The sequence below is a fragment of the Engraulis encrasicolus genome, chromosome 17 (genome assembly GCF_034702125.1).
Source record: "Engraulis encrasicolus isolate BLACKSEA-1 chromosome 17, IST_EnEncr_1.0, whole genome shotgun sequence".
Lineage (NCBI taxonomy): Eukaryota > Metazoa > Chordata > Actinopteri > Clupeiformes > Engraulidae > Engraulis > Engraulis encrasicolus.
Genome location: NC_085873.1, coordinates 8,877,159 through 8,900,170, shown reverse-complemented (window position 1 = coordinate 8,900,170; position 23,012 = coordinate 8,877,159). Strand labels below are relative to the sequence as shown.

General features: G+C 43.1%; 1 protein-coding gene across 5 annotated transcripts in view; it reads left to right on the top strand.

Annotated features, from left to right (window-relative positions):
- Nucleotides 1-23,012, top strand: part of srcap (Snf2-related CREBBP activator protein) — a 53,690-nt gene that overhangs the window by 10,403 nt on the left and 20,275 nt on the right. For all 5 annotated transcript variants that reach the window (XM_063221677.1, XM_063221679.1, XM_063221678.1 and 2 more), the window contains 14 exons: nucleotides 6,264-6,530; nucleotides 7,318-7,503; nucleotides 10,149-10,289; nucleotides 11,018-11,219; nucleotides 11,546-11,718; nucleotides 13,059-13,149; nucleotides 13,616-13,705; nucleotides 14,488-14,658; nucleotides 16,567-16,799; nucleotides 17,963-18,140; nucleotides 19,692-19,828; nucleotides 20,550-20,719; nucleotides 21,653-21,845; nucleotides 22,233-22,369. In XM_063221677.1, the coding sequence (XP_063077747.1) occupies nucleotides 6,264-6,530; nucleotides 7,318-7,503; nucleotides 10,149-10,289; nucleotides 11,018-11,219; nucleotides 11,546-11,718; nucleotides 13,059-13,149; nucleotides 13,616-13,705; nucleotides 14,488-14,658; nucleotides 16,567-16,799; nucleotides 17,963-18,140; nucleotides 19,692-19,828; nucleotides 20,550-20,719; nucleotides 21,653-21,845; nucleotides 22,233-22,369 (2,369 nt within the window). The remainder of the gene's footprint in view (nucleotides 1-6,263; nucleotides 6,531-7,317; nucleotides 7,504-10,148; nucleotides 10,290-11,017; nucleotides 11,220-11,545; nucleotides 11,719-13,058; nucleotides 13,150-13,615; nucleotides 13,706-14,487; nucleotides 14,659-16,566; nucleotides 16,800-17,962; nucleotides 18,141-19,691; nucleotides 19,829-20,549; nucleotides 20,720-21,652; nucleotides 21,846-22,232; nucleotides 22,370-23,012) is intronic.

The following is a 23,012-nucleotide window of genomic DNA, read 5'->3' as shown; positions in this document are numbered from 1 at the left end:
TGTAGCACCCTCCTATTGTCTCCTGAAAGATGTGCTGCAAGTGTGCACTCTTCTTTTTTTTGTTTTGTTTTGCTTTCTTTTTTGCTTGGATGGAACAGCAGTCAGGCGTGGGTGTGAGATGTGTTATGTAAATTAGATCTACACAAGGTAAACAACGCCTGACTGTGAAAACACAAAAACTCTGATTTATTGCCATTACTAAGTATCTGTGAGCCCTCTAATGCCTGCATTTATAGATGTGCACACTACCAGTGTGTGGCTGTTTTTGGAACATCAGTGGTAAGGTGTCAGATGTGCTCATGTAGATTAGATAGATCTACAGAATGTAAACCAATGCCTCATTGTAAAATAAAGGCCTAATGATGACTTGTTTATCACTAAGCATCTGGTAGCGATTTCAGGCCGACGAAAGAACTGTGCTGGTTCCCGCATCTTCTCTCAAACTAACTCACGGGAAGAAAATGACTTTTGAGAGCATAAATGTTTCCCAAGCAAACTATTACACATCGTAGACACCAGCAGGTTTATCCGGGTCGCATATGAAAGAATGAGCAACGTGGTATGAATGCATGCGGGTCGTTTCCTGGTTGGCACTTCAGTTTCCAGACATTGTAACGGGTGCGAGAACTGGCACTGGCAGCATTCTGTACCGCCTGAAAAACATTGTTTCTTTCTCAATGCCCAGTGTTCTAGCCTTGCTAGGATGTGAAACGGCCAGTGATTGGATACTCTTTGGTGAACTCTGCGGAGTATCCAATCACCAGGAGTTTCACTTCCTAGCAAGGCTAGAACACTTGACATTGAGATGGCCCCAGTGTAGATGTAGAACACAAGATGCGACGTTGACCACCGCTTTTGTTTCGTAAGGAATGGCTCAAGTCAGATCATTGCCATCATGAGCCGGCATACTGCTGGCATCAATCGGCGATACGCACATTATCCTGTAGGTGGCGGCATCTCTGAAGAACCTAACACACTGGATCAAGATGACCGTGCCCGCGCCAAAAAGGCTGAATGCAGCATCTAGTGTTCTACAGCTATGTGAAATTTGGCTTGTTGAGTTCTGTAATCATCCCTCTGTGTAGATGTGCTACTACTACTGCTGCTTCCTGACAGGTTCCCCTGTGCCACCGTGCAGGGGTGGTCTGGCCTTTCTCTGTGTCTCTCTCTCCATTCAGTGCCTCACAGTCAGCTCAGTAAGTCTTGTGTGTTTTGCAGCATGGACAGAGCAGGGAAGACAGACAGTCAGTGTTGTCCAAGGTAAGAGTTGCTATGAGAGTGAGACAGCATTTTGCATTCAACATGCCTTGCTTAAAATCACCTGCTAATTTTGAAATAAAAAAACAAAACGAAAGAATGAATGAAAAAAGAAAATTAAGCAGGCAGACATATGAATGATACTTAACTTACCTACTGTCTGCCCGTTTTTCATTTTATTGTCATCTGGTCGTAATGGACTCACAAGAAATTATGTGTTTTAAAGGCTCTTCTGTACTTCAGTGGCGATAGGGTGAGAGAGAACAGTGTTTCCGAGTGTGCATCATCCTTGCATCACAATTGCCTCCCAAGGTTTTTAATCCACAGCCAGGTACTGGCCATTTGGTGTGCGTGTGTGCGTGGTGAGGGCGTTGGGAAAATTCAGAATGGAGACTTTTTCACAAAGCCAGATAAATGATTGTAGTTAGGAGCTATAACCTCAGTTTAGTGCTTCACGAGGCAATGAAACACAGTTCTCTCTCATCTGTACTGAGCTCTGGCATATGGGTCAATGATGTTTTTTCGGGCTCATACACCAGGTGGTACACCACAGCTAATGCTGATAAATGTATTTGTAATTGGTAATTAATATGCCGCAATGACTTTGCTTCTTTGATAATCCACTAAAAACAAAAGCAAAAATTAATTGAATGCATGCAATAGTGGCCTTAGCTGTGGTTTAGACCTGTTCAAAAAATTTTTTTTTTGTAATTTTTAAGCCAATTGCTGTGATTCCCATTCTCCAAGGTGTGAAATGGCCAGATATAAAATTATTTTGATTTTGGACCATGGGAAGACCTGCCTCAAGAGCCATAGAGTTTCAATGTTTATTTTAATCAAAAACGCCTGAAATTTGGCCCCATTTTGCCTCATAACTTCACAACCATTTGTCATAGAGCATTGTGAGTGGTGTCACCTTAAAGCTGAAATTTCCTTTCAGATGATACCCAATATGTCAGTATCATGCACAGTTATAGTTGCCTTTAAAGCAGAAATGTGTTAAATTTAGGCAAATTTTGGTGGTTCAGCTCAAACAATACACAATTGGACCCTAGAAAGGTTATTAATTCTTCAAAGTATAGTGCCAAATTGAGGTCTGAAAGAAAATATATTTCCTAACATTTCATTTATTGCCAGTGACACATCCTGAACTGTCAGAACACAAAATATAAAGTCGTGATCCCTTGCTTACTCTTCCTGTGCTGTCGGAACACAATATTGGCCTGATTTTGTTTGCCCACAAAGAAATTATCAGTCTGTAATTTTAATAGTAGGTGTATTCTAACATGGAAACATAGAATATCAAAAAGCAAAGTAAAAAGTAACTTAAAAAAGTATTAATTGATTTCTATTACATTGAGGGAGAAAGGCATTTGATCCCCTGCTAACCAATAAGAGTTCTGGTTCCACAGACCAGTTGGGCACTTCCAAACAACTCATCATCTGAATTCAAGACACCAGAAAATAGATGATATTTGATAGAAACAGTTAATGAATCAGACACCAAATTCTCCCAGGAGAAGGTACAGGACAAAGGTTCAGACACTATGAAAATAAAGTTCAATGTCTGCACACTTTGTATACTTAGCACACTTATTATAAATGATAGGCTACTGAAGTTTAAGGTGTGTGCGTGCGTGTGTGTGTGTGTGTGTTTGTGTGTGTGTGTGTGCAGTCTACGTAGAACGCGGGTATACGGAGTATACCCACTTCTAAATTTCGGGGATTTCAGTATACCCACTTAAAATTGATTGATCCATTGTTTTGAATAGCACAAATATATACAGTATACCCACTTCAAAAAATGCTAAAATATACAGTATACCCACTTCAAAAAAGTAGACTACACCACTAGACACACACACACACACACACACACACACACACACACACACACACACACACACACACACACACACACACACACACACACACACACACACACACACACACACACACCTTTGGGACATAAGAAAAGACATAAGACAACAGCATACATTTACTTTTACCAGAATGGCAATGACCAAGTCGTAATGTATCACTATAGGCTCTGTGTAATGTAATAGTAGTGTAGTCTTTTGGTAAGTAGTAAGGTAATAGTATGGTATGTCTTTTCAACAACTATTACATGATTCCACTGATGAAGTGTGGGCATTATGAATCTACAATAGTCTGGCTTTATGTTGTATGCTTAGTATAAGCCTGATATTTTGACTGTGTTTTGATATTTGTATTTTTATATTTCTTAAGGACACAGCTATTAATGCTGTTTACTGAAACACTCTTACTTGTGTTCTTGTCCATTCCAGCCATGTTCAGGTCCACAATCTAACACCACAAACATCTTTTTACAGCTCCTGGCTCTTTACCATGTTTGGAGAGTTTTGTGTCTGATTCGTTCACCATTTCTATCAACGGGAGAAGTCAGCTGACTATTTTCAGGTGTCTTGAATTCAGATGACAAGTTGATTGGAAGTGCCCATCTGATCTCTGGAACCAGAACTCTTAATCTCCCTCAATGTTATAGAAATACATTCCAAATATATATTCTTTTAAGATACTTTCTGGATTTGCTTTTTGATATTCTATCTTTCCATGTTAGAACACACCTAATATTGAAATTACAGACTGATAATTTCTTTGTGGACAAACCAACAAAATCAGGCCAATATTGTGTTCCGACAGCACAGGAAGAGTAAGCAAGGGATCACGACTTTATATATTGTGTTCTGACAGTTCAGGACATGTCACTGGCAATAAATGAAATGTTAGGAAATATATTTTCTTTCAGACCTCAATTTGGCACTATACTTTGAAGAATTAATAACCTTTCTGGGGTCCAGTTGTGTATTGTTTGAGCTGAAACCACCAAAATTCGCCTAAATTGAACACATTTCTGCTTTAAAGGCAACTATAACTGTGCATGATACTGACATATTGGGTATCATCTGAAAGGAAATTTTGTCAGCTTTAAGGTGACACCACTCACAATGCTCTATGACAAATGGTTGTGAAGTTATGAGGCAAAATGGGGCCAAATGTCAGGCGTTTTTGATTAAAATAAGCATTGAAACTTTATGGCTCTTGAGGCAGGTCTTCCCATGGTCCAAAATCAAAATAATTTTATATCTGGCCATTTCACACCTTGGAGAATGGGAATCACAGCAATTGGCTTCAAAATTACAAAAAAAGGTTTTTTTGAACAGGTCTACTGTGGTTGCATCACCCTGATGTGTGCTACTACTAAAACACCATTGACTCGCATGCTGATGATTAGGAGATGTAGTGTGTATGGGGCTTAAGAGGTGGATAAAATGGATTGAGAGAGGAAAGCTTCGTCAATTCAGTGGAGTCAGAAGCTTCAATTCAGTGCCACATATTCCATATGACCTGATTTTACCTTCAATACGTATAAACGGCCTTCTAGGTACTTTGCTCGTGAACGTGCGTTACGCCCCTTTTTGGGGGAAAACAAGCCGAATGTCTCATTAACTTACATGCTACATCAGTAGTCTAAATGAACACAGTCCATGCTTCAGCCACAGCTGTTTGACTATATTGTTTGAACAGCCGACAACACAACACATCTTTGGTATGTTAAGCGAGAACAACACTAGTCTACAGGTCCTTGTCTTTCGTTTATTCTTTCCTGACACCACCAATTGACTTGCATTGGCTTTTCCCACAGGTAAAACCAGGTCATTTGGAATATGTGGCACTGGATTGTAGCTTCTTAATCCATATGCCAATCACTATGTGCCAATTTAGTCCTTAATGTCTGTGTTCTAAACGCAGGTGATTCTGCTAATTAACCCCTCTACTTGGGGAGCAAATATTTGGTAGTACCGTAGGTCTTTCACCTCTGCTAAGAGTACCCTGCACGCATACTGCACTTCTATCACTCATCCACAAGCAGTATACTTGAGCCTTTAATGTCAAGTGTGGTATGAGTGCCTCTCACAGGTGACCACCGTAGCAGTACCTCATCTCCTAAACTTAATTCCAAATCAGAATGCGGTCAAAGTGATTCTGTCTCCTGCCCACTATTCAGTCCCATCAGAAACCACAGAGTGGTTGGGCTTGACACTGACAGTTCAGTGTGTGAAGAATGTGTGTGTGTGTGTGTGTGTGTGTGTGTGTGTGTGTGTGTGTGTGTGTGTGTGTGTGTGTGTGTGTGTGTGTGTGTGTGTGTGTGTGTGTGTGTGTGTGTGTGTGTGTGTGTGTGTGTGTGTGTGTGTGTGTGTGTGTGTGTGCGTGTGTGGTTACAATTGCACTTGGTTCCAAAGCACGGTTTGACCACTGGTGGCGGCGGTGGCCCTGTCACTTCATCCCACTGCACAAGGATCTGGGTCACTGGGTTGCGGTGAGACTGCCTCCAGTGTGCAGTTGCACTGCTTGTTCTATTTGTCAGTAGCACTTTCTAAGAAGCTTGTATTTCATAAGAGCCTTTGTAAACACATTCATGAAGGTTGTATGTTTGAAATTTGGTATTCATACTAGCTATCCTTGCATCCTCATGACTGCAGTTGTAGGCAGGTGAAGCTTTATATCCTCCAGTGAACTGTCACTTAATGGAGTATGGATTATGGAATGTTATTATAAATCAGGGAGAGTGTACAGTCATGAGCATGAATGAATGCTGAAGAAAACACCAATATTCTTTTATGAATGTGTTTATTGATTCTTATGAATACAGCCTTCATAGCAGGTGTTACCTTTTGTGTTCATGGCCTATTGAAATATTCAGCTGTCAAGCAAAAATGTGTTATCAGACATGGTAACAATAAATGAGTTATAGTGATATCTTTATATATATAAGATAACCCTTCTTTGCATCTGCACTTGTTGTTCTGTATATTCCCTGTGCACTTTGTGTCTGCTAGTGATGTTGGCTATGATTTATGTTCTCGATTGTAAGTCGCTTTGGTTATGAAGCGTCTGCCAAGTGCAATGTAATGTAATGTAATGTATTTAAAGATTTTTCTCCACCTTCTTTGGGGGTCCAGGTGCGGCAGTGGATCTCCGGCCGGCTGACGGCCGCCTCCACGCCCTCCACCTCCCCTTCCCCATCGCCGGCTCCCTCCATCCTGGGCGACCACCACTGGACGCCCACCCAGCTGGACCGCTCCTCGCCCCTGCGCGGCTCTCACGGCAAGTTCGTCTCGCCCCCCCACCACTCCAGAGGCTCGGGGGACGGATCGGGTCCGTCGTCGGACCAGACACCCACTCGGGGGCCGCACAAGCACGCCGACATGGCGGAGCTCGCCAAGCATGTTAGTAGATATTTTTGCTTCTCTGTGTGCTGTTGTTTCTCTATGGAACTCTGTTACCATGCAGTGAGTGTGTTTTGTTTTGAATGGTTACTGATGAATGGAGATGGATGAAGGAGGAAAAATTGCTATCCTTTTCACCATCTTTGTTGTTTTTTTCCGCTTGTTTCAGGAATTTGTTTTATGTTTAGGGTTTTCTTTCTCCTCAGTTTTTATAGTTTAACCTTGATCACTGCTCACTGTCTGAGCAGTGGCCTCAACAGTTCAGATCAAAAACCTGTATCGACAAGACTAAACAGTTCTGCTCTGTTGCCATAGTAACCTACGCAAGAATGCAAACCAAGAAATCATGAACCAAGACCATGGCCCAAGACCATGGCCCCACTCTTGTGTTTACATTATCCCTGTTCCTGGTTCCTTTGCTGCATGCCAAAGTATGCCCATGGCCACATCATTCACAAAGACATGTGCCATGCGACATGTATTCATGCGTTCATCAACCAGTGTCTCCCACAGATCATTTACAGCAGGGGTTACCAACCCTTTCCAACTTGGGGCCCACTTGAAAGTTGCGCATAAGTTCGGGGCCCATCTCTGACCAAATAAACAATAAAACTCAAAACAAATACTGGTAGTCAAACGCAACACACACACACACACATATTATTTTGATTTTTAGAAAATCCACACCCTGCTGACATATCATTTTTTGTCAATACTTCTATGCGTTTTGTTTCTTGCTCAGTTGTTCATAATCTGTGTTTCCATGCGTCTTGCTGCTTTCCTGCAGGAAGCTGAAATCGAGCACCGCACGCTGGCTCTGAAGCGCGAGGGCCACTGGTCGATGAAGCGCCTGAACCGCCTGACGGAGCCCATCCGGCCCAAGGTCCACTGGGACTACCTGTGCGAGGAGATGCAGTGGCTCGCCGCCGACTTCGCCCAGGAGAGGCGGTGGAAGAGGGGCGTCGCAAGAAAGGTAAGCTCCCATTCCAAATGGAAAGTATGGGCTTGGCTTATCCTACTCTACTTGAAGAAGTTTGATTTGTCTACTCCTGCCTCAAGTTTAAACACACTGACTGGAAAGTTTCATCTCATAGAGTAAAACTGCAGGTTGAGAATAAATGGAGTTCCCTTAGCACTGTAGATGGCGGTAGCGCACATCTTGTAACAATTCGCCTGACAGAATCAACGCCAGAGAAAGTCACAACGCTATATTTTCACGGGTGGGTCTATTACTGACAATACGGTAACTGCTATACTGTTTTTTAGATAGAGCGCAAAGTAATTGCCAAGTGCAACACTCCTCCAAACCTCACTAACATTAAACATTAAATTAAGAAAAATAAAGAACAACACCATAGGCAGTAGTCAAGCACACAGTTCACGCTGTATTGTAGGATGTTTCAAGCACAGCTGCAGCACATGAGTCAGCGCAACACAAACAAACATTCACTCAAACATACCCCCGCGAATCCCAAATGTCCAACCTACGCTTCCCCAGTCCCAATGATAAGTGAAAATGAAATTTAAGTAGTCCAAGAATCGATTCAAAGCAACCCCGCGTTTCGAAACAGTTCTTAAGTCAGCTGCTGAGTAGTCACTCCTTAGAAAACAAGGATGCAATCTCACCAGATTCCAGGCGTCAGGGACAGTCCTTTAACTTGCTGTAATTCCAAAGGTTTTCAGTGAATTGTCCTTGTTCAATAATCCACAAAGGAAAAGCCCAGGTAATCCATAGCAAGAAGGCCCCGCACACTGTGTCTGACTTGCCGGCTTGATCCACAGGAAGGGTACCTGTTGCGCGCTAGCCCTCTACTTCCTGGGTAGGTATTTAAAAGTCCTGACTTTCCCCAACCCCTATCAATCAATTAAGCGACAACAAGCATGCTTACACGACATAGTAACCAAAATACAGTGAGAAAAAAGGCAAAATGCGCTCTACACTTACATTACAAAGTCATGTAAAAAAGGTGATTATGGAAACCTTTACACACTTATACCGCCACCAAACACCACAGAAAAAAGTAGGGGACAGCGCTCCCTTAGGAGACTGAATTGAGCATTCTCCTTTGCATTGGATAGGCAGAGTTTGATTTATCTTGCTCTATTTGCACAATTTGCAGTGGTGGTAAAAGGCACAGGGTGGTAAGATGAGTGTTGCCTGGAAATGTAAACCTCGAGCCGAACCCTCCTAAACCATGAAGTTCAGTTCCCTGCAGCCCCCTCCTATATAATTTTATGGAGTCCCATGCCTCCTATGCCTCTTCTCTACACCATTTTTATGCACGCATTTCATATGTGATGGGTTGTGAAAGCCCGAAGGATTGAACAACCAGTACTGTGCCTGACTCAGATTGGGCTTAGGGTGGGCCCAGCCAGACATGGTGACAGGCTGACATGTTTTAGTGTCTATGGGCCGATGTGTAATTTGGAGTCAGCGGAAAGTGCTTCACCGCAATGTCTCTTGTCACTGTCTGAGAGGAATGGAACATCTTTTTTTTATTTCAGCTCTCTGTCAATACCAGTAGGACTACCACACCATCTTATTATGCCCTTCTTTTAAACTGAGCCTGAGAATCACTGAAGCTGTTTTTAATTCAAAAGGATTTCAAGTTTCATATCAAACACTTAATTTGGTTTCCCAAAGCACTGTGAAAAATGGTGCATTATTAACAGCTCTCTTGCAATGATAACTGGCTGATTTGAAAACCTTTTTATGTGTATATTTGTATCCTCATGATGAGTAACAGAAGCAATATTAGTAGTACTAGCATATTATATATAATATCTGTGACTGGAAGTCAGTGGAAGGTTAAACGTTTCCAGCTGTGCAGCTGGTCTCTTCTGCGAGATGGTGTATGCACTATGCATTTTGTAGTATAATAAGCAGACATCTATACACTGTATATGTGTTTTCAAGTACCCAAGGGCACTAAACAAAGATATGAGCAATGGTATGGAACAAATTGCAGAGAAAGCAAAACAAAATGAAATGGGGAAAACGGCAGTTAATTTATATTGTTTGCTGTAGTTCTTAATTCAATTAAACCATTCAATTAAACCATTTTTAATCTCTTTCTCGTAATCAATCTTTCTTATCGATTTTGCTGTTTTTTTTTTTTTTGTTGTTTTTTTTTTTTAATCTGACAAAGCACTTTAAGCTACATGCTGTGTAGGAATTTGTGACTTACAAATAAAATAGTTTAATAGTTTTTATAAAAGTATTATTGTTGAGCATCGTCTTTACGACAGAGGTCTGCATTAGTGGGCAGTAGAGCACTATAAATGTTAAAGAAATGTCATTTGAGTTATCCATTTGGTGCTATGTGGAAGCCCACCTGGGAAACACCCATAGTCCTTGTGACACAGCACTCCACTGCATACAACGGAATTGCATATATGCCTCACCCTTGCAAGGGGCAGCCCCAAACGGCATGCCAAGGGAGCAGTGTGGCGGGGCGGTACCATGCTCGGGGTACCTCAGTTGTAGAACAGGATGAGGTAGAGAACTGGTTAATTACTCCCCATCAGCCCGCCGGGTCGGGAGTCAAACTGGCAACCTTTTGGCTTCAAGTCTTGACGCTCTAACCGCTTACCCATGTCTACCCATGTGCATTGCAGGTGGTGCGTATGGTGATGCGCTACCACGAGGAGATCCGTCAGAAGGAGGAGCGTGCGAAGCGAGAGGAACAGGCCAAGCTGCGCAGGGTGGCCTCCTCCATCGCTAAGGAGGTGCGCGCCTTCTGGACCAACGTGGAGAAGGTAACAAGACATTGCATGACATTACACTTATCATTTGGTGAATACGTAGCCCATTGCCAGTGGTGTTGATTGTATTCAAGCAAATGGCAAGCTTCCTTTTCTCGATTTATACGCGTCAGCCTTCCACCTGTGCCCGCTCTGGGATACCTCAGGCCAGCGCTTTGGGACGAGCTTCCATGCTGTCTTTCTGGTTGGAGTGATTGTGCAAAGCAGCATTGGATTTCCCAGGCTAGGCTGAGAACTTGGAAAACATGGAATTACAAAGTCATAAAATCAATAATGATAAAATGCTGTAAAATTCACAAGAATGATAAAACTTGGATGAAAAAAAATGCTGGCGTAAAATCACAAGAATCAGTCAGAAATTCATAACTTGATGCGTAACCATTCAGCGTCAACATCCAGCTCCCCTCACCTCTATTATTTATTTATTTATTTATTTATTTATTTATTTATTTATTTATTTATTTATTTATTTATTTATTTATTTATCTTCTTATTGCTTATCCAACCAGGAGCATTCTGTTTGTTTGTTTGTTTTTTGTTTTGTTTTGTCTGTCAATGTTTTGTTTAGTCTACTGTCTGTTGTCTTGTGTCACTGTATTGTGTGGTGTTATAAGCCTTTACTTTTTTTTTTTTTTTACCTGCAAACAAATCTACCTTCGGGTATCAATAAAGTTACCTCACCTCGCCCCTCATCATCCTCTCTCTCCCTCCCTGTTCCCCAGGTGGTGCAGTACAAGCAGCAGTCGCGTCTGGACGAGAAGAGGAAGAAGGCCCTGGACCTGCAGCTGGACTTCATCGTGGGCCAGACGGAGCGCTACTCGGACCTCCTCAGCCAATCGCTGGCCGCCACGCCCGCCGCTACCACGGAAACGCCCGCCTCCCCTGCTGCGAAGGGATCCACGCAACCCACTGCGGACGAGGACGGTGAGTGTCCTGGCAACTCTTTGCTTTCCTTTCAAGTGCACGACTTATGAATTTGAAAGTGATAATGATAGTGAGATAATGGTGTGATGCTCAGTTATAGCCATTTAATGCTAGTAGGCACTGATGTTAACATGGAGATATTTGGTGACATGTCTAAATCTGCTCAATCTTGTTTTGAACTGCATGGAAATAGGAGAGCTATCCTCAAAAACATTTGATCTATTTGTACTCTTTCTACCTTAATCTGAGCCAAATGCCTGTTTGAAAGGAGCCCTTTTTTAAAGTCCCATTGCTCCTCTCTGGACCCCCACCTCCTGTCTCGTCAGACCAAGACTTTGAGCCTCCATGTGAGGAGGAGGACGATGATGAGGAGACTATTGACAAAGAGGAGCGGCAGGAGGGGAACGATGCAGAGACGCGCAGGAGAGAGATCGAGCTCCTCAGACAGGAGGGCATGCTGCCCCTTGACCAGCTCCTCAGCACCATTTCACTGCCACCGGTATGGACACACACACACACACACACACACACACACACACACACACACACACACACACACACACACACACACGAAAACATATACATACACTCCCCAACACCATCTCACTGCCACCGGTACAGTTACACACGCATGCACGCACCCACGGTCACACAGCTCTGAACTCGAATTAGACCCGCCAGCTTTCGTAAGGAACATAGGAGACTAAGCATTGGATTTATGCTACCATTTTAGGCAAGCTAAGGAAGTTTATTTGTTTAGCAATTTCTCATATTTCATACATGAGCAACTTGGTGTGCTTCGCCTCAGCAGCAATTTAATGTGCTTCCCACCAGATGAGATGCGGAGACATTTTATTTGTACAGACATATTTCCTGTAGGTAGTTATGGGACCTGATATTAGCAGAGCCATGAAAAATGCTCTAAAAAAATACATTTATCCTCCACACTCTTGTTCTGAGAATCACCAGAGCATCTCAAATTTGGAAGATTAATTTGTGCTTTTATTTAGACCAGTGCCAGACTAACGTTTCAATGTTAACACTCGACGTGTGTCTTTCACATCTGACATGCTCCTGACTCGCCTTCTTACTTGTGTTAAAAATGTTTTAACCGGCAAGGATTTTTAGAGGAAGTTGTTGAGGCCTTGGACATAACCAGCATACCTGCTGAATGATTTCCCAAAAAATATACCCACACACATATACCCACACTGTATACACAAAAAAATGAGTTCAAGTTCCCAGGAAATGGCTCTGATGTCAGCACCATGGCATGAATAGCAGCCATCTTGTGGCTATGGCTTCTTTTGGCAAAGTCAGTTGTCATACTCGAGTCTTCAAGTGTTCACTCGGCGTGAATCAGCATCACAATGTGACGCGTCCCTATTTTTAGAGCGGCTGCTGAGGGATCCACACACATCGTCTTGCCTTGTCTGACTTGATATGAGAGGATGTGAAATATTCACCCATGTATCCTTCCTTCCTTCCTTCCTCTTCCTCTCTACCTACTTCATGTCCATGTTTTTTCCCCTCTCTTTTCTTCTTTGTATTCTTTGTATCCTTTGCATCTTTCTCTATTCTGCCTTCCTTTCTCTAATGTCTCATTCCTGCCTTCCTCTTCCTCCCTCCGTCATACTTTCTTCTCCTTCCCCTTTTCTTTTTCTCTCTCTCCTCTTTTTCATTTCTGCCTTCCTTTCTCCTTCCCGTCTTCTCCTTTCTTCCTCTTACTGTTTCCTTGCTTCTTTCTCCGTTCTGTCTTCCTCTCATGCATCAATCTTTCTACTCTCTTCTCTCCTCTTTCTTCTTCCTCTCCTCTCCTCCTCCCTCTTTCTCCCACAGCCCAATGCTTCAGAGGACGGCTCTGACAGCTCCTCATCAGTGGAGGAAGATCCGGACGAGGATGAGGAGTTTACCGCTAATGAGGAGGACGGTGAGACATCAGACTTCTGAAATAAACACCCCTCCCACTTTTCTAAATGAGTGCAAACAAGTTAACAAGTGCAAAAAATTGAGATTGAAGATGAGACTGTACATTACATTACATTACATTGCATTTGGTAGACGCTTTGTATACAATTATTGCAATAACACTGTAAAGCACAGTTTTGGGCTCGATGATATTCTCATGGCAACAAGAGTAAAAATGGTTCACGCCACATGGTGAATGTGCAGTGCAGTTAACATGTGTACAAGGCCTGTGCCCTCTGTCTGGCCTTCATCTGTGTTGGGAGGGCTTGACGTGCTGGGTTAAAGGAGTCTTACTCATGGATGCAAAATGAATTTCAGTGAAAACTGATTCTTATTGAGTCTTATATATGTTAACGTATATTAACGTAATGTTATGAGTCTTAAGTAAGTTAACGTCACGTATGGTATCGTCCAATCTCTCCTACCAGCTGAGGACGAAGAGGAGACGATAGAAGCACAGGAAGCACTTGAAGGAGACGCCAACCACGAAGAGGAGCTGGACGACCTGGCCAAAGAAGGTGAGGCTGGTTTTATTTAATTTATTTATTCATTTATTTATTTTGCTTTTTATTTTTTGTTACCTCCGCCAAGGAGGTAATGTTTTCGGTCTCGGAAACTTTGTGGATTTGTTGATCATGACCCAAGGAACAAGTGATTAAATTCTGGTGGTGATCCGGATCATGAACCGGAACCAGGACTTTTTAAAAGATTCTGTCAGCAGGATAACTCAAAAACTAATTGTTAGTAATGACCCAAGGAACAAGTGATTAAATTCTGGTGGTGATCCGGATCACGAATCGTAACCAGGACTTCACCGCTGGCCTATATATCTAGACGCCCCTAGTGACCAGAAATTGAATTGCGTGGACTCCACAAGAAAGACGGCAGAAAGACTTGGGCTGTAACATTGTCAAAAGTATCAAGCAGCTTCACTAATTTGCATGTCACAAGTAAGTCTCAAGTCCCTCACAAGTTAAGACCTATTTGATCAAGTCAAGTCCAGGTCAAGGTCTTGCCGAAAGAACCTGCCATTTTGTTTTCTGAGAATGATTCGGAAGAAGAGTTGGTGACACATGGGTGATGCTGATGATTTGGATATACAATAATAATTAATAATTAAATAAGGTTATCCTCAGGATCAAAGATGCTTTCAATTACTTGTGTTATTACCATGTTATCCAATGTTATTTTCCAGCTTTGTGTCTGACTGGTTTCAGTAACCACAAAGGTTTCCTATGCTTAAACCTATCACTTTGAGGAACACTGCACTGACCAACCAATCCTGTGGTGTCTTCTTCAGGTGAGATGAGCGTGACACAGCTCTTGGAGAAGTATAAGGGGGCGTACACGTCCGATTTCGAGGAGCCCTTGGGGTCAGCATCAGCTGTGACTTCTGAGGAAGAGGCTACCACTGAGGAAGAGGAGGAGGACGAAACGGACGGAGAAGGCAGTGAGACCAATGGCTCCTCAGGTACATTATTGAATTAGGGCAAAAGGCCTACGTTACGCGCAAGCACCTCAAAATGCAAACCGGTTTCCGACTGCTAAGCTCAACCAACATCATTGTGTATAGACACAAAAACTGATTTTCAGAACATCGAACATGCATGGTAACACTAACTAGTAGATAGTGAAAACTTTGAAATGTTTTAAGTTAACTACTTGATTCTCTATGCAACTTCATACCCGACGCATGTCAAATGGAATTGGGATTTACCCATTCACTTCCATTCAAAGTTTTTGCAAGTTAAGGCCCCATGGCCTGGAAGTAGAAGGGTGTGACTTAGACCCCATTTGTTCCTCCATTTCCCCCTAATTCGATTAAGCAATATGACCCGAGTGGGAGGGATGATGTGCACTGACATCCTCCCTGGTGTGGTTCGGCCATAGGCACGAAGCCGAAGGCTGAGTGCCGTCGGCAATCACACCAGGGAGGATGTCAGTGCACATCATCCCGACCACGAGGGTCATATTGCTTTTATACAATAGTTCATTTGCCAACAAAATACCAGAATAAATGTTCGAATTCGTGTTTATTAGTTACCTTAATCATACTTTGTTTACCTGCTCCGCTAAGCAAAGTAGTTCCGAATTGATTGTATGGTTGCTATGCAATGACGAGCTGACAAGCTGACAGCGCCAGCGCGCAAAGTTCCATGAAACGGTGTGAAGTGCATTTCTGTGTGGACTGCTACTGGGCTTCGCTTACTAAAATGATGCATGATAAATGAAAACACTGTGCAACTTCAACATTTTAGTTAGATGCCTATTTTATAAGCCTTTTTCAGCCGATATTGATTTTCACATTTTTGTGGACCGCAAACTTGCTGCTAGCTGCGTAAAGACACCCCCCCTCGTCCTTTCCTCTCCAGTGCCGCATGAGATCCGAGCGCTGTTCTCACACGCACAACCACACAAATCAATCCCTTGTAGGCCTATGATACCCCGATGTCTGCTAAAGTTTAGGCTACTGCAGGCTACAACTTTGTTGCTGAAACACTTTCTCATGCAAACGTCTGATGTGGGTGCGAACCCGAGAAAGAGGTCGTTTTCCCTCCTAAACGAAAAGGCAACTCATTCCAGTTCCAAGCGGCCATGATTTTAAATCGCATGGCACACGGTATCTTGCTTCCAGATGCCCACTTTGTAGCCTACTAATTTGCACGTGGTGGACGGCAATTGCTGATAGCCTAGGCTATATTTTTAAGAGCATCTCTTCCTCGTCATTCACTCTCCCGCAGCACAAATGAGATCCGATTATAGCGGTTCTCATACACTGCAGTAGACTGACATAGCCTTTCTGTCTCTGTGTCAAAAAAGTGTCCGTTGTCTCGCATACCCCCCCGTCTTAATATTTAAAGTAGGCTACATGTTAGATTGCCTTCAAAAGACTACGAAATAGCGGCCGCAGAGGTCTGCCAACTGCCCAGACAACTGCACTAGAATCAGATAACTTCTTTCCTCTCTGCCAGAATCCAGCTACCAACTGGGATAGCCTACGCTCTCTGTCATGCGGGCGTGCGTGCGCCCAACTTAGTCCAGCATAGAACAATGGAATAGAATGATGGTGAGTTCAAACTACGCGGCCCTGGTTACATTCACTTTCTCCGCAGTAGACTATGAGATAGAATGATGGCGAGTTCAAAATGCGCGGCCCTGGTTACATTCTATCCACGGCGGAGTGATTATTAGGTGTGATGAGTCTCCGAGGATGATGTCCACCTAGACATCATCCTCCTTACCGACGCGTAGAATGCCAGTAGAACGCGTCTCATCCAATCAGATATCGCAAAATAAATTGACCGGATCTAACTATTGTATAAAACCCATTATGCTCCTTCCCCTTCCCCTTCCCGTTCCCGTTTCCTCTTGTCATTAGACTCCTCAGAGGCTGTCAACAGTGACGATGATTTGATGGAGGATGACGATGAGGATGTGGCTGACGATGATGAGGAGGAAGAGGATGATGAAGAGGGCATGGAGGCTCTGCTGAGGGAGGGAGACCAGAGCCCTGAGCTGGCCACCTCTCCCAGGCCCAAGAAAGACATGAGCCACATAGCCGCCACTGCAGAGAGCCTCCAGCCGAAGGGATACACGCTGGCCACCACCAAGGTAAGCCGCATGGAGGTTAACCTGCTTAGGGCAGCCGTCGGCTAGTGGTATAGGAGGATGAGTGGGTAGAAGGTATGGATGGGCTTTGCAAAGGACACTGAGCCTATTTGTGTATGTTTATCGTCACACGTCCCCGTGTTTTCGTATATCAAAAGAAGAAAAGCTTGATTGAAAGAATACACGTTATTATGAGCAGAACCATTCTTGTTATTAAAATGGTAGACACTGATGTTTTCAGTGGCACTTGTTCATAGTAGGCAGCATTACATTAAAGCATTTAAATGGAATAAAGATTGAAAGAATACACGTTATTATGAGCAGAACCATTCTTATTAAAATGGTAGACACTGATGTTTTCAGTTGCACTTGTTCATAGTAGGCAGCATTGCATTAAAGCATTTAAATGGAATAAAGATTGTAAAATATGCCACACAATCTTCACCTACCACCCTGTTTACAACTCTACAACCTCATTGGGTTAAACTGGTAATTTTACAACTCCTCTTCAGGTGAATATGCCCATCCCTTCCTGCAGCTGTTATAAAGCCTGATATGATAAGGACAACAAAATACATACAATTGCACAATCTCCCTGATGAACATGTTCTCTTCTGGTAAAATTCCCCTTGCCCTTCCAGCAGCTGTTATAATGTGTAAGCACTGGTAAATGGGATCAAGACAAGAAAATGCATACAATTGCACAACCTCACTGAGTACAGTTACATGCAAGGAATATTCCTGAATGATTGCAGTGTTTGATTTGCACACAAGTCATGTAAACTCTTTGTTCAGTCCAACTGTGACCATGTTCTGGGAATATTCCAGGAACGCTGTAAACAGAATGTGCCTGAACTTAAACCGAATACTGATGCTGACAATATTCCGTTTGAATCTAAAAAGGCAGAAAATGCACACACATCAGTAACACAGGTGATGGACCAAACATAAGATAACTGAAAGGAAACGATAAAGGTCCACAACACTATTGTATGCTCCCAAACAGTTTAATGACACGTCTGAAACGTCATGTAAGTTTTGGGGAGCATATAATAGTGTTGCGGAACTTAATAATTTCCTTGCCGTTTTCCATTTGAATCCTGGATACTCTGTGTGTGCATGTACATATATGTAGCTGTGCTTATTCATACGCATGTTGTCTTCAGGTGAAAACTCCCATCCCCTTCCTGTTGCATGGTAACCTGCGTGAGTACCAGCACATTGGGCTGGACTGGCTGGTCACCATGTACGAGAAGAAACTGAACGGCATCCTGGCAGACGAGATGGGGCTGGGCAAGACCATCCAGACCATCGCCCTGCTGGCACACCTGGCCTGCGAGAAAGGTATGGACAAAGGCACATGGCTACGGTAACAAAGAAGAGACATGCACATCTGTCTCAAAAACGGCTTGCGGGACTAGCAAAGTTGCGTGAAATCTAAAAATGAAGTCTGCAACACTAAGCTCTTGTTTCTCTAAATTTAATATCATGACGTTTCTGGTGCATGTCCTTGGAGCTTGAGGTCACAGACTTTATTTTCAGCTTTCAAAGGCTTTCATGGCTATCCAGTGATTCTCAAAATTTGGTCCTGGGTCCCCTGGTAGGCCTTGAAAGTATTACAAGTGGGCCTTGAAATAATTTTCTAAAAATCCAAATATTTGTATGTGTGTCACAGTTGACTTCATTTGAGTTGTATTGTTTATTGGGTCAGAGGCGGGCACCGAACAGAATGTGAAAATTTCAGAGGGAATAGGTTGGGAAGCCTTGCTCTACTAATTGTGCAATGAGTTAAATGCAGAGGTTGAACATCATTCTGTACACCTTGCTGACATGTGCCCTGTTTCCACAGTGAATCATACCTGTAGAATATTTTTCACTCATTCACCTTTTCACACACATTCACATATCCTTATCATATCCTATCCAGGGCTTTGAACTGGTTCAAGGAACGAAAACGAAAACCGGGAACTTTTTGTATTTTACAGGGAACAGAAACGAAACCGGAAACGTTATTATTTTTTTATGTTCTGGAACAGGAACACTTATTTAAAAATAATGGTAACCGGTTAATACCGGTTAATACCGTTCCTCAAACAAAAAAAAAAGTAATTATTTTCCTGCGCACGTTACCATGACGACTGAGGTTCACGTCCTGTGTGACATCAGACATTGTCTGACTGAATGGAGAGAGAACTGTGGACTACAAAGTCTCCACTCCACATCTTAAATAAGAGAAACCACTGTCATACAAAAGGGCAAAGTTTCCATTGCATCATTGTAAGACATTGCAGAGAAGCGCATGTAAAGCACACCAAGAATGTTCGACGTTATTGGGCATCCATGGCCGCTTTAAATATGCACAAACTCACAATGTCCATCATAGCGTTCCCCGTGACCCAAGTCAGCGTGGAGCGTGCATTTTCATCATTGAGGTTTATTCTCCGCTTCTCCGCTTAGGTCATCCCTAAATGACACAATTCTGGAGGATATTCTTTTCATCTGCTTGAATAAACAGTTTGGAATGTAGGCTGACCCATTTGCACTTCCGTCTTTCTTGGTTATGGGAGTAATCAGCTGACAGGAACGAAATTAACCGTTCCGGGAACAGTATTTTTCTGTTCTAACCGGTTCGGGAACGTCAATTTATTGGTGGAACGCATAACCGGAAACGTTATAATTCCGTTTCTGTTCGGAACGGAACGTTTGGAAAAAAATAACGGTTCAAAGCCCTGATCCTATCATAATCATTCACATATCCTAAACATGATTGTACCATCGTTTGTGTTATTCAGTTTCCATATGTGGAAAGTTCCATTTTATTCCTTCTAATCAAAGCTATTATTCTATTGTATTACTCTATTCCTTCATAATCTAACAAGATTGCGTCTTTTGCAGGTAACTGGGGTCCCCATTTGATCATCGTGCCCACCAGTGTGATGCTGAACTGGGAGATGGAGCTGAAGCGCTGGTGTCCCGGCTTCAAGATCCTCACCTACTATGGCAGCCAGAAGGAGCGCAAACTCAAGAGACAGGTAGGACGCAACCCTGACTTTCACAGAGTTTTATTAAGTAGAAGTAGAAGGACTCTAACCGATGTAACATGAATGGTATATAACATGGTTTCAGCTTTGTAATATACCACTAGTGTTGCATTTTCATCTGTAAGAGTACTTCTACTTAATACAGCTCTGGACTTTCAAATGCATATGGCTCACATGTAGAAAGCTGCCTACAAGTAACTCTTTTCTACCACTCTACATATATGAGTATTCACACTGTGCCTAATAACAAAGTCAACGTTGTAAGTCACATTTCCTATCTCTTTTTATGTTGATGTCCATGACGTTTTCCTGGTCTTTATTTTGTCTCAAGTTGTTTATTGGGAGGTTATGGTTTCGTACTAGGGCCGTTTGAACCTAAAGCTGGGCTGTATTGAATTAAATTGGTAGTGCACTTCTAAACAATGGTGGTTTATAACTTCCATGGACAGAAAAGAATGAAGTTGTTTCCCACTGAATGCATCAATATAAAAAAGAAAGTCTGCTTCAGCCAGGATTTTTCTGTTCTCACTTTTCTTTTTGCGTAATCCAGGGAGCAAAAAAAAACTGGTTGAAGCAGACTTTTTTTTTTTTTTTTCATTTTTATCTTTTCATTTGGTTGTCCTGCTTCCAGGTCAAGTGGGCTTTAAATTACTCCTTCAACTGAATGCATCAATGAAATCCATCCTAAAACCAAACTGTTCCTCTCTTGCAGGGATGGACCAAGCCGAATGCCTTTCATGTGTGTATCACCTCCTATAAGCTGGTGCTGCAGGACCATCAGGCCTTCAGGCGCAAGTCGTGGCGCTACCTCATCCTTGACGAGGCTCAGAATATCAAGAACTTCAAGTCGCAGCGCTGGCAGAGTCTGCTCAACTTCAACAGGTAAGGCCCTGCCTGCACCCGTTTCCCATTCGAATCGTTAAAACGGCACTGCAACATGGATATCAAGAAGGTCATCATGACAAATGAAGTAAACGATAACAATTGTTTGTTTCTATTTTCTTTTTTTTTCATGGTCTTGTTATGTAGGGCAATACAGTCATGTAGGGTGTTTGAAGATGGAAAGATCCTCTCTGGTCAATACATTGTAGCTTTTCGAGAGGGCAAATCTCATGATCCGTCTGTACTGCAACTGACTTGAGTTTTCCCTACTCTGTCACTGTCTTTCAGCCACAGACGGCCTCCACCCCTTTGCACTCTGCTAGTAGACAGTCATAATTTCACAGTGGATGAAATGTTTTGAAGTTATTAATGGTTTTCCCCACCCCACCCCTCTCTCCAGCACACAGCTACAGATATCTGAAATGCATAGCGGAATTTTAAAATGGATTATACATTTAACAGCATGTGGTAATGCAGGGGTTATGTTTTAACATGAATAACCTGACTCTGCTAACAGAATGCAAAGGGGTGGGGTGGAGAAAAACATACAGCCATCAATCAAATAGTTTTTGTTTCCCCCAATACAGGCTTTCCTACCCTGTAGCCTCAGGCGTCTGCTCCTTAGGGGCACTCCTCTGCGGAACAGCCATAATAACTTGATGGAGTTAACGATGTTTCACCCCATCCTACCCTCTCTCTTCACTCCACAGCCACAGAGAGCCCCCCCACCCCTTTGCACAGTCATAATTCAAAACTTAAAAACATTTAATCCGTCATGGAATATTAACTGTTTTCCCCCACCCCACCCTTTCTCTGCCTCCACAGCCACAGACGGACCCCCACCCCTTTTGCACTCTGCTTGTAGACAGTCAACGTGCTATCTAACCATGGAGTTAACCATGTTGTTTCCCCACCCTCTGTCTGCCTCCACAGCCATAGGCGACTGCTGCTGACGGGCACTCCGCTGCAGAACAGCCTGATGGAGCTCTGGTCCCTCATGCACTTCCTCATGCCGCACGTGTTCCAGTCCCACCGCGAGTTCAAGGAGTGGTTCTCCAACCCCCTCACCGGCATGATCGAGGGCAGCCAGGAGTACAACGAGGGCCTGGTCAAGAGGCTGCACAAGGTGAGGAGCAGGACGTAGAGTAAGGGCCTCCGCACATTAGCTCTGACAGCACTGCGGAGCACTTTCGCTTTCCACACAATTCCGACCCCCATACCCAATTTCACACGAACATAGCATTTATCGTCAATGGGCGGCGCAGACAAAATAGAACTTGTCTCTAATCGCTGTCCGACATCCACAACAGTCCGCAGACATCGGTGCCAGTGTGCAGGGTTCTATTGAAAACAATGCAATCTAACTTTCACCGGAGCAGTGCTCAGCACTTTGTCAGAGTTGGTGTGCGGAAGCTCTGACTGTGGTCACCCTCCGATGCCCCTGTCAAATAATAAAGGCACAGAAGTCTTGAAAATATATGTAAAACCGGTATCCCCCGGATTGTTTCTGCAGGTGTTGAGGCCCTTCCTCTTGCGTCGCGTGAAGGTGGACGTGGAGAAGCAGATGCCCAAGAAGTACGAGCACGTGGTGCGCTGCCGCCTCTCCAAGAGGCAACGCTTCCTCTACGACGACTTCATGGCCCAGGCCTCGTGAGTAGTAGCTCTTAAATTAATCAGAAGCTTATATCAGGGCTGTACAACATTCTAGTTTGTTTTGCACATCCAAGTTGTGAGTTGTGATTGTATTGCGTGTCATTGTGTGTGTGTCTGGCATAGGGATGTTAACCGGTAACCGTTTAACCGATAGTCGACCGGATCAACTTTAACCGGTTAAAATGTTCTGCCACCGGTTAACCGGTTGTAATAATAATAATTATGATAATATTAATTTCCTCCCAAAAAGCCCCCAAAAAACGATAATTTTGAGGATTTAGTACGATAATTCAGCATTTTCTATCTGGCAACAGTGGCTGGACATGGCAGGTCCTGTCTGCGCAGCAAAAAAAAAGGCTTATGTGAAAAATAAAATGTAAAAAAATCAGTGCTGTGCATATCAGGCACGCTAACATTGTATAATTTAAGATTACCGGTTAACCGGTTAACCACCGGTTAATGAGTCTCAGTAGCCGGTTAAGAGTTTTTTCAATTTTCGCCATCCCTAGTCTGTCTGTGTGTCTGTCTGTCTGTCGGTCTGTCTTTCTTGATGTTTTCAAAGGTACAAAAAAATAAAGCTGAAAGCTGTAGAATGTTAATCTAGATAAGAATACTATTAAAATACTGTATGTATCATGGC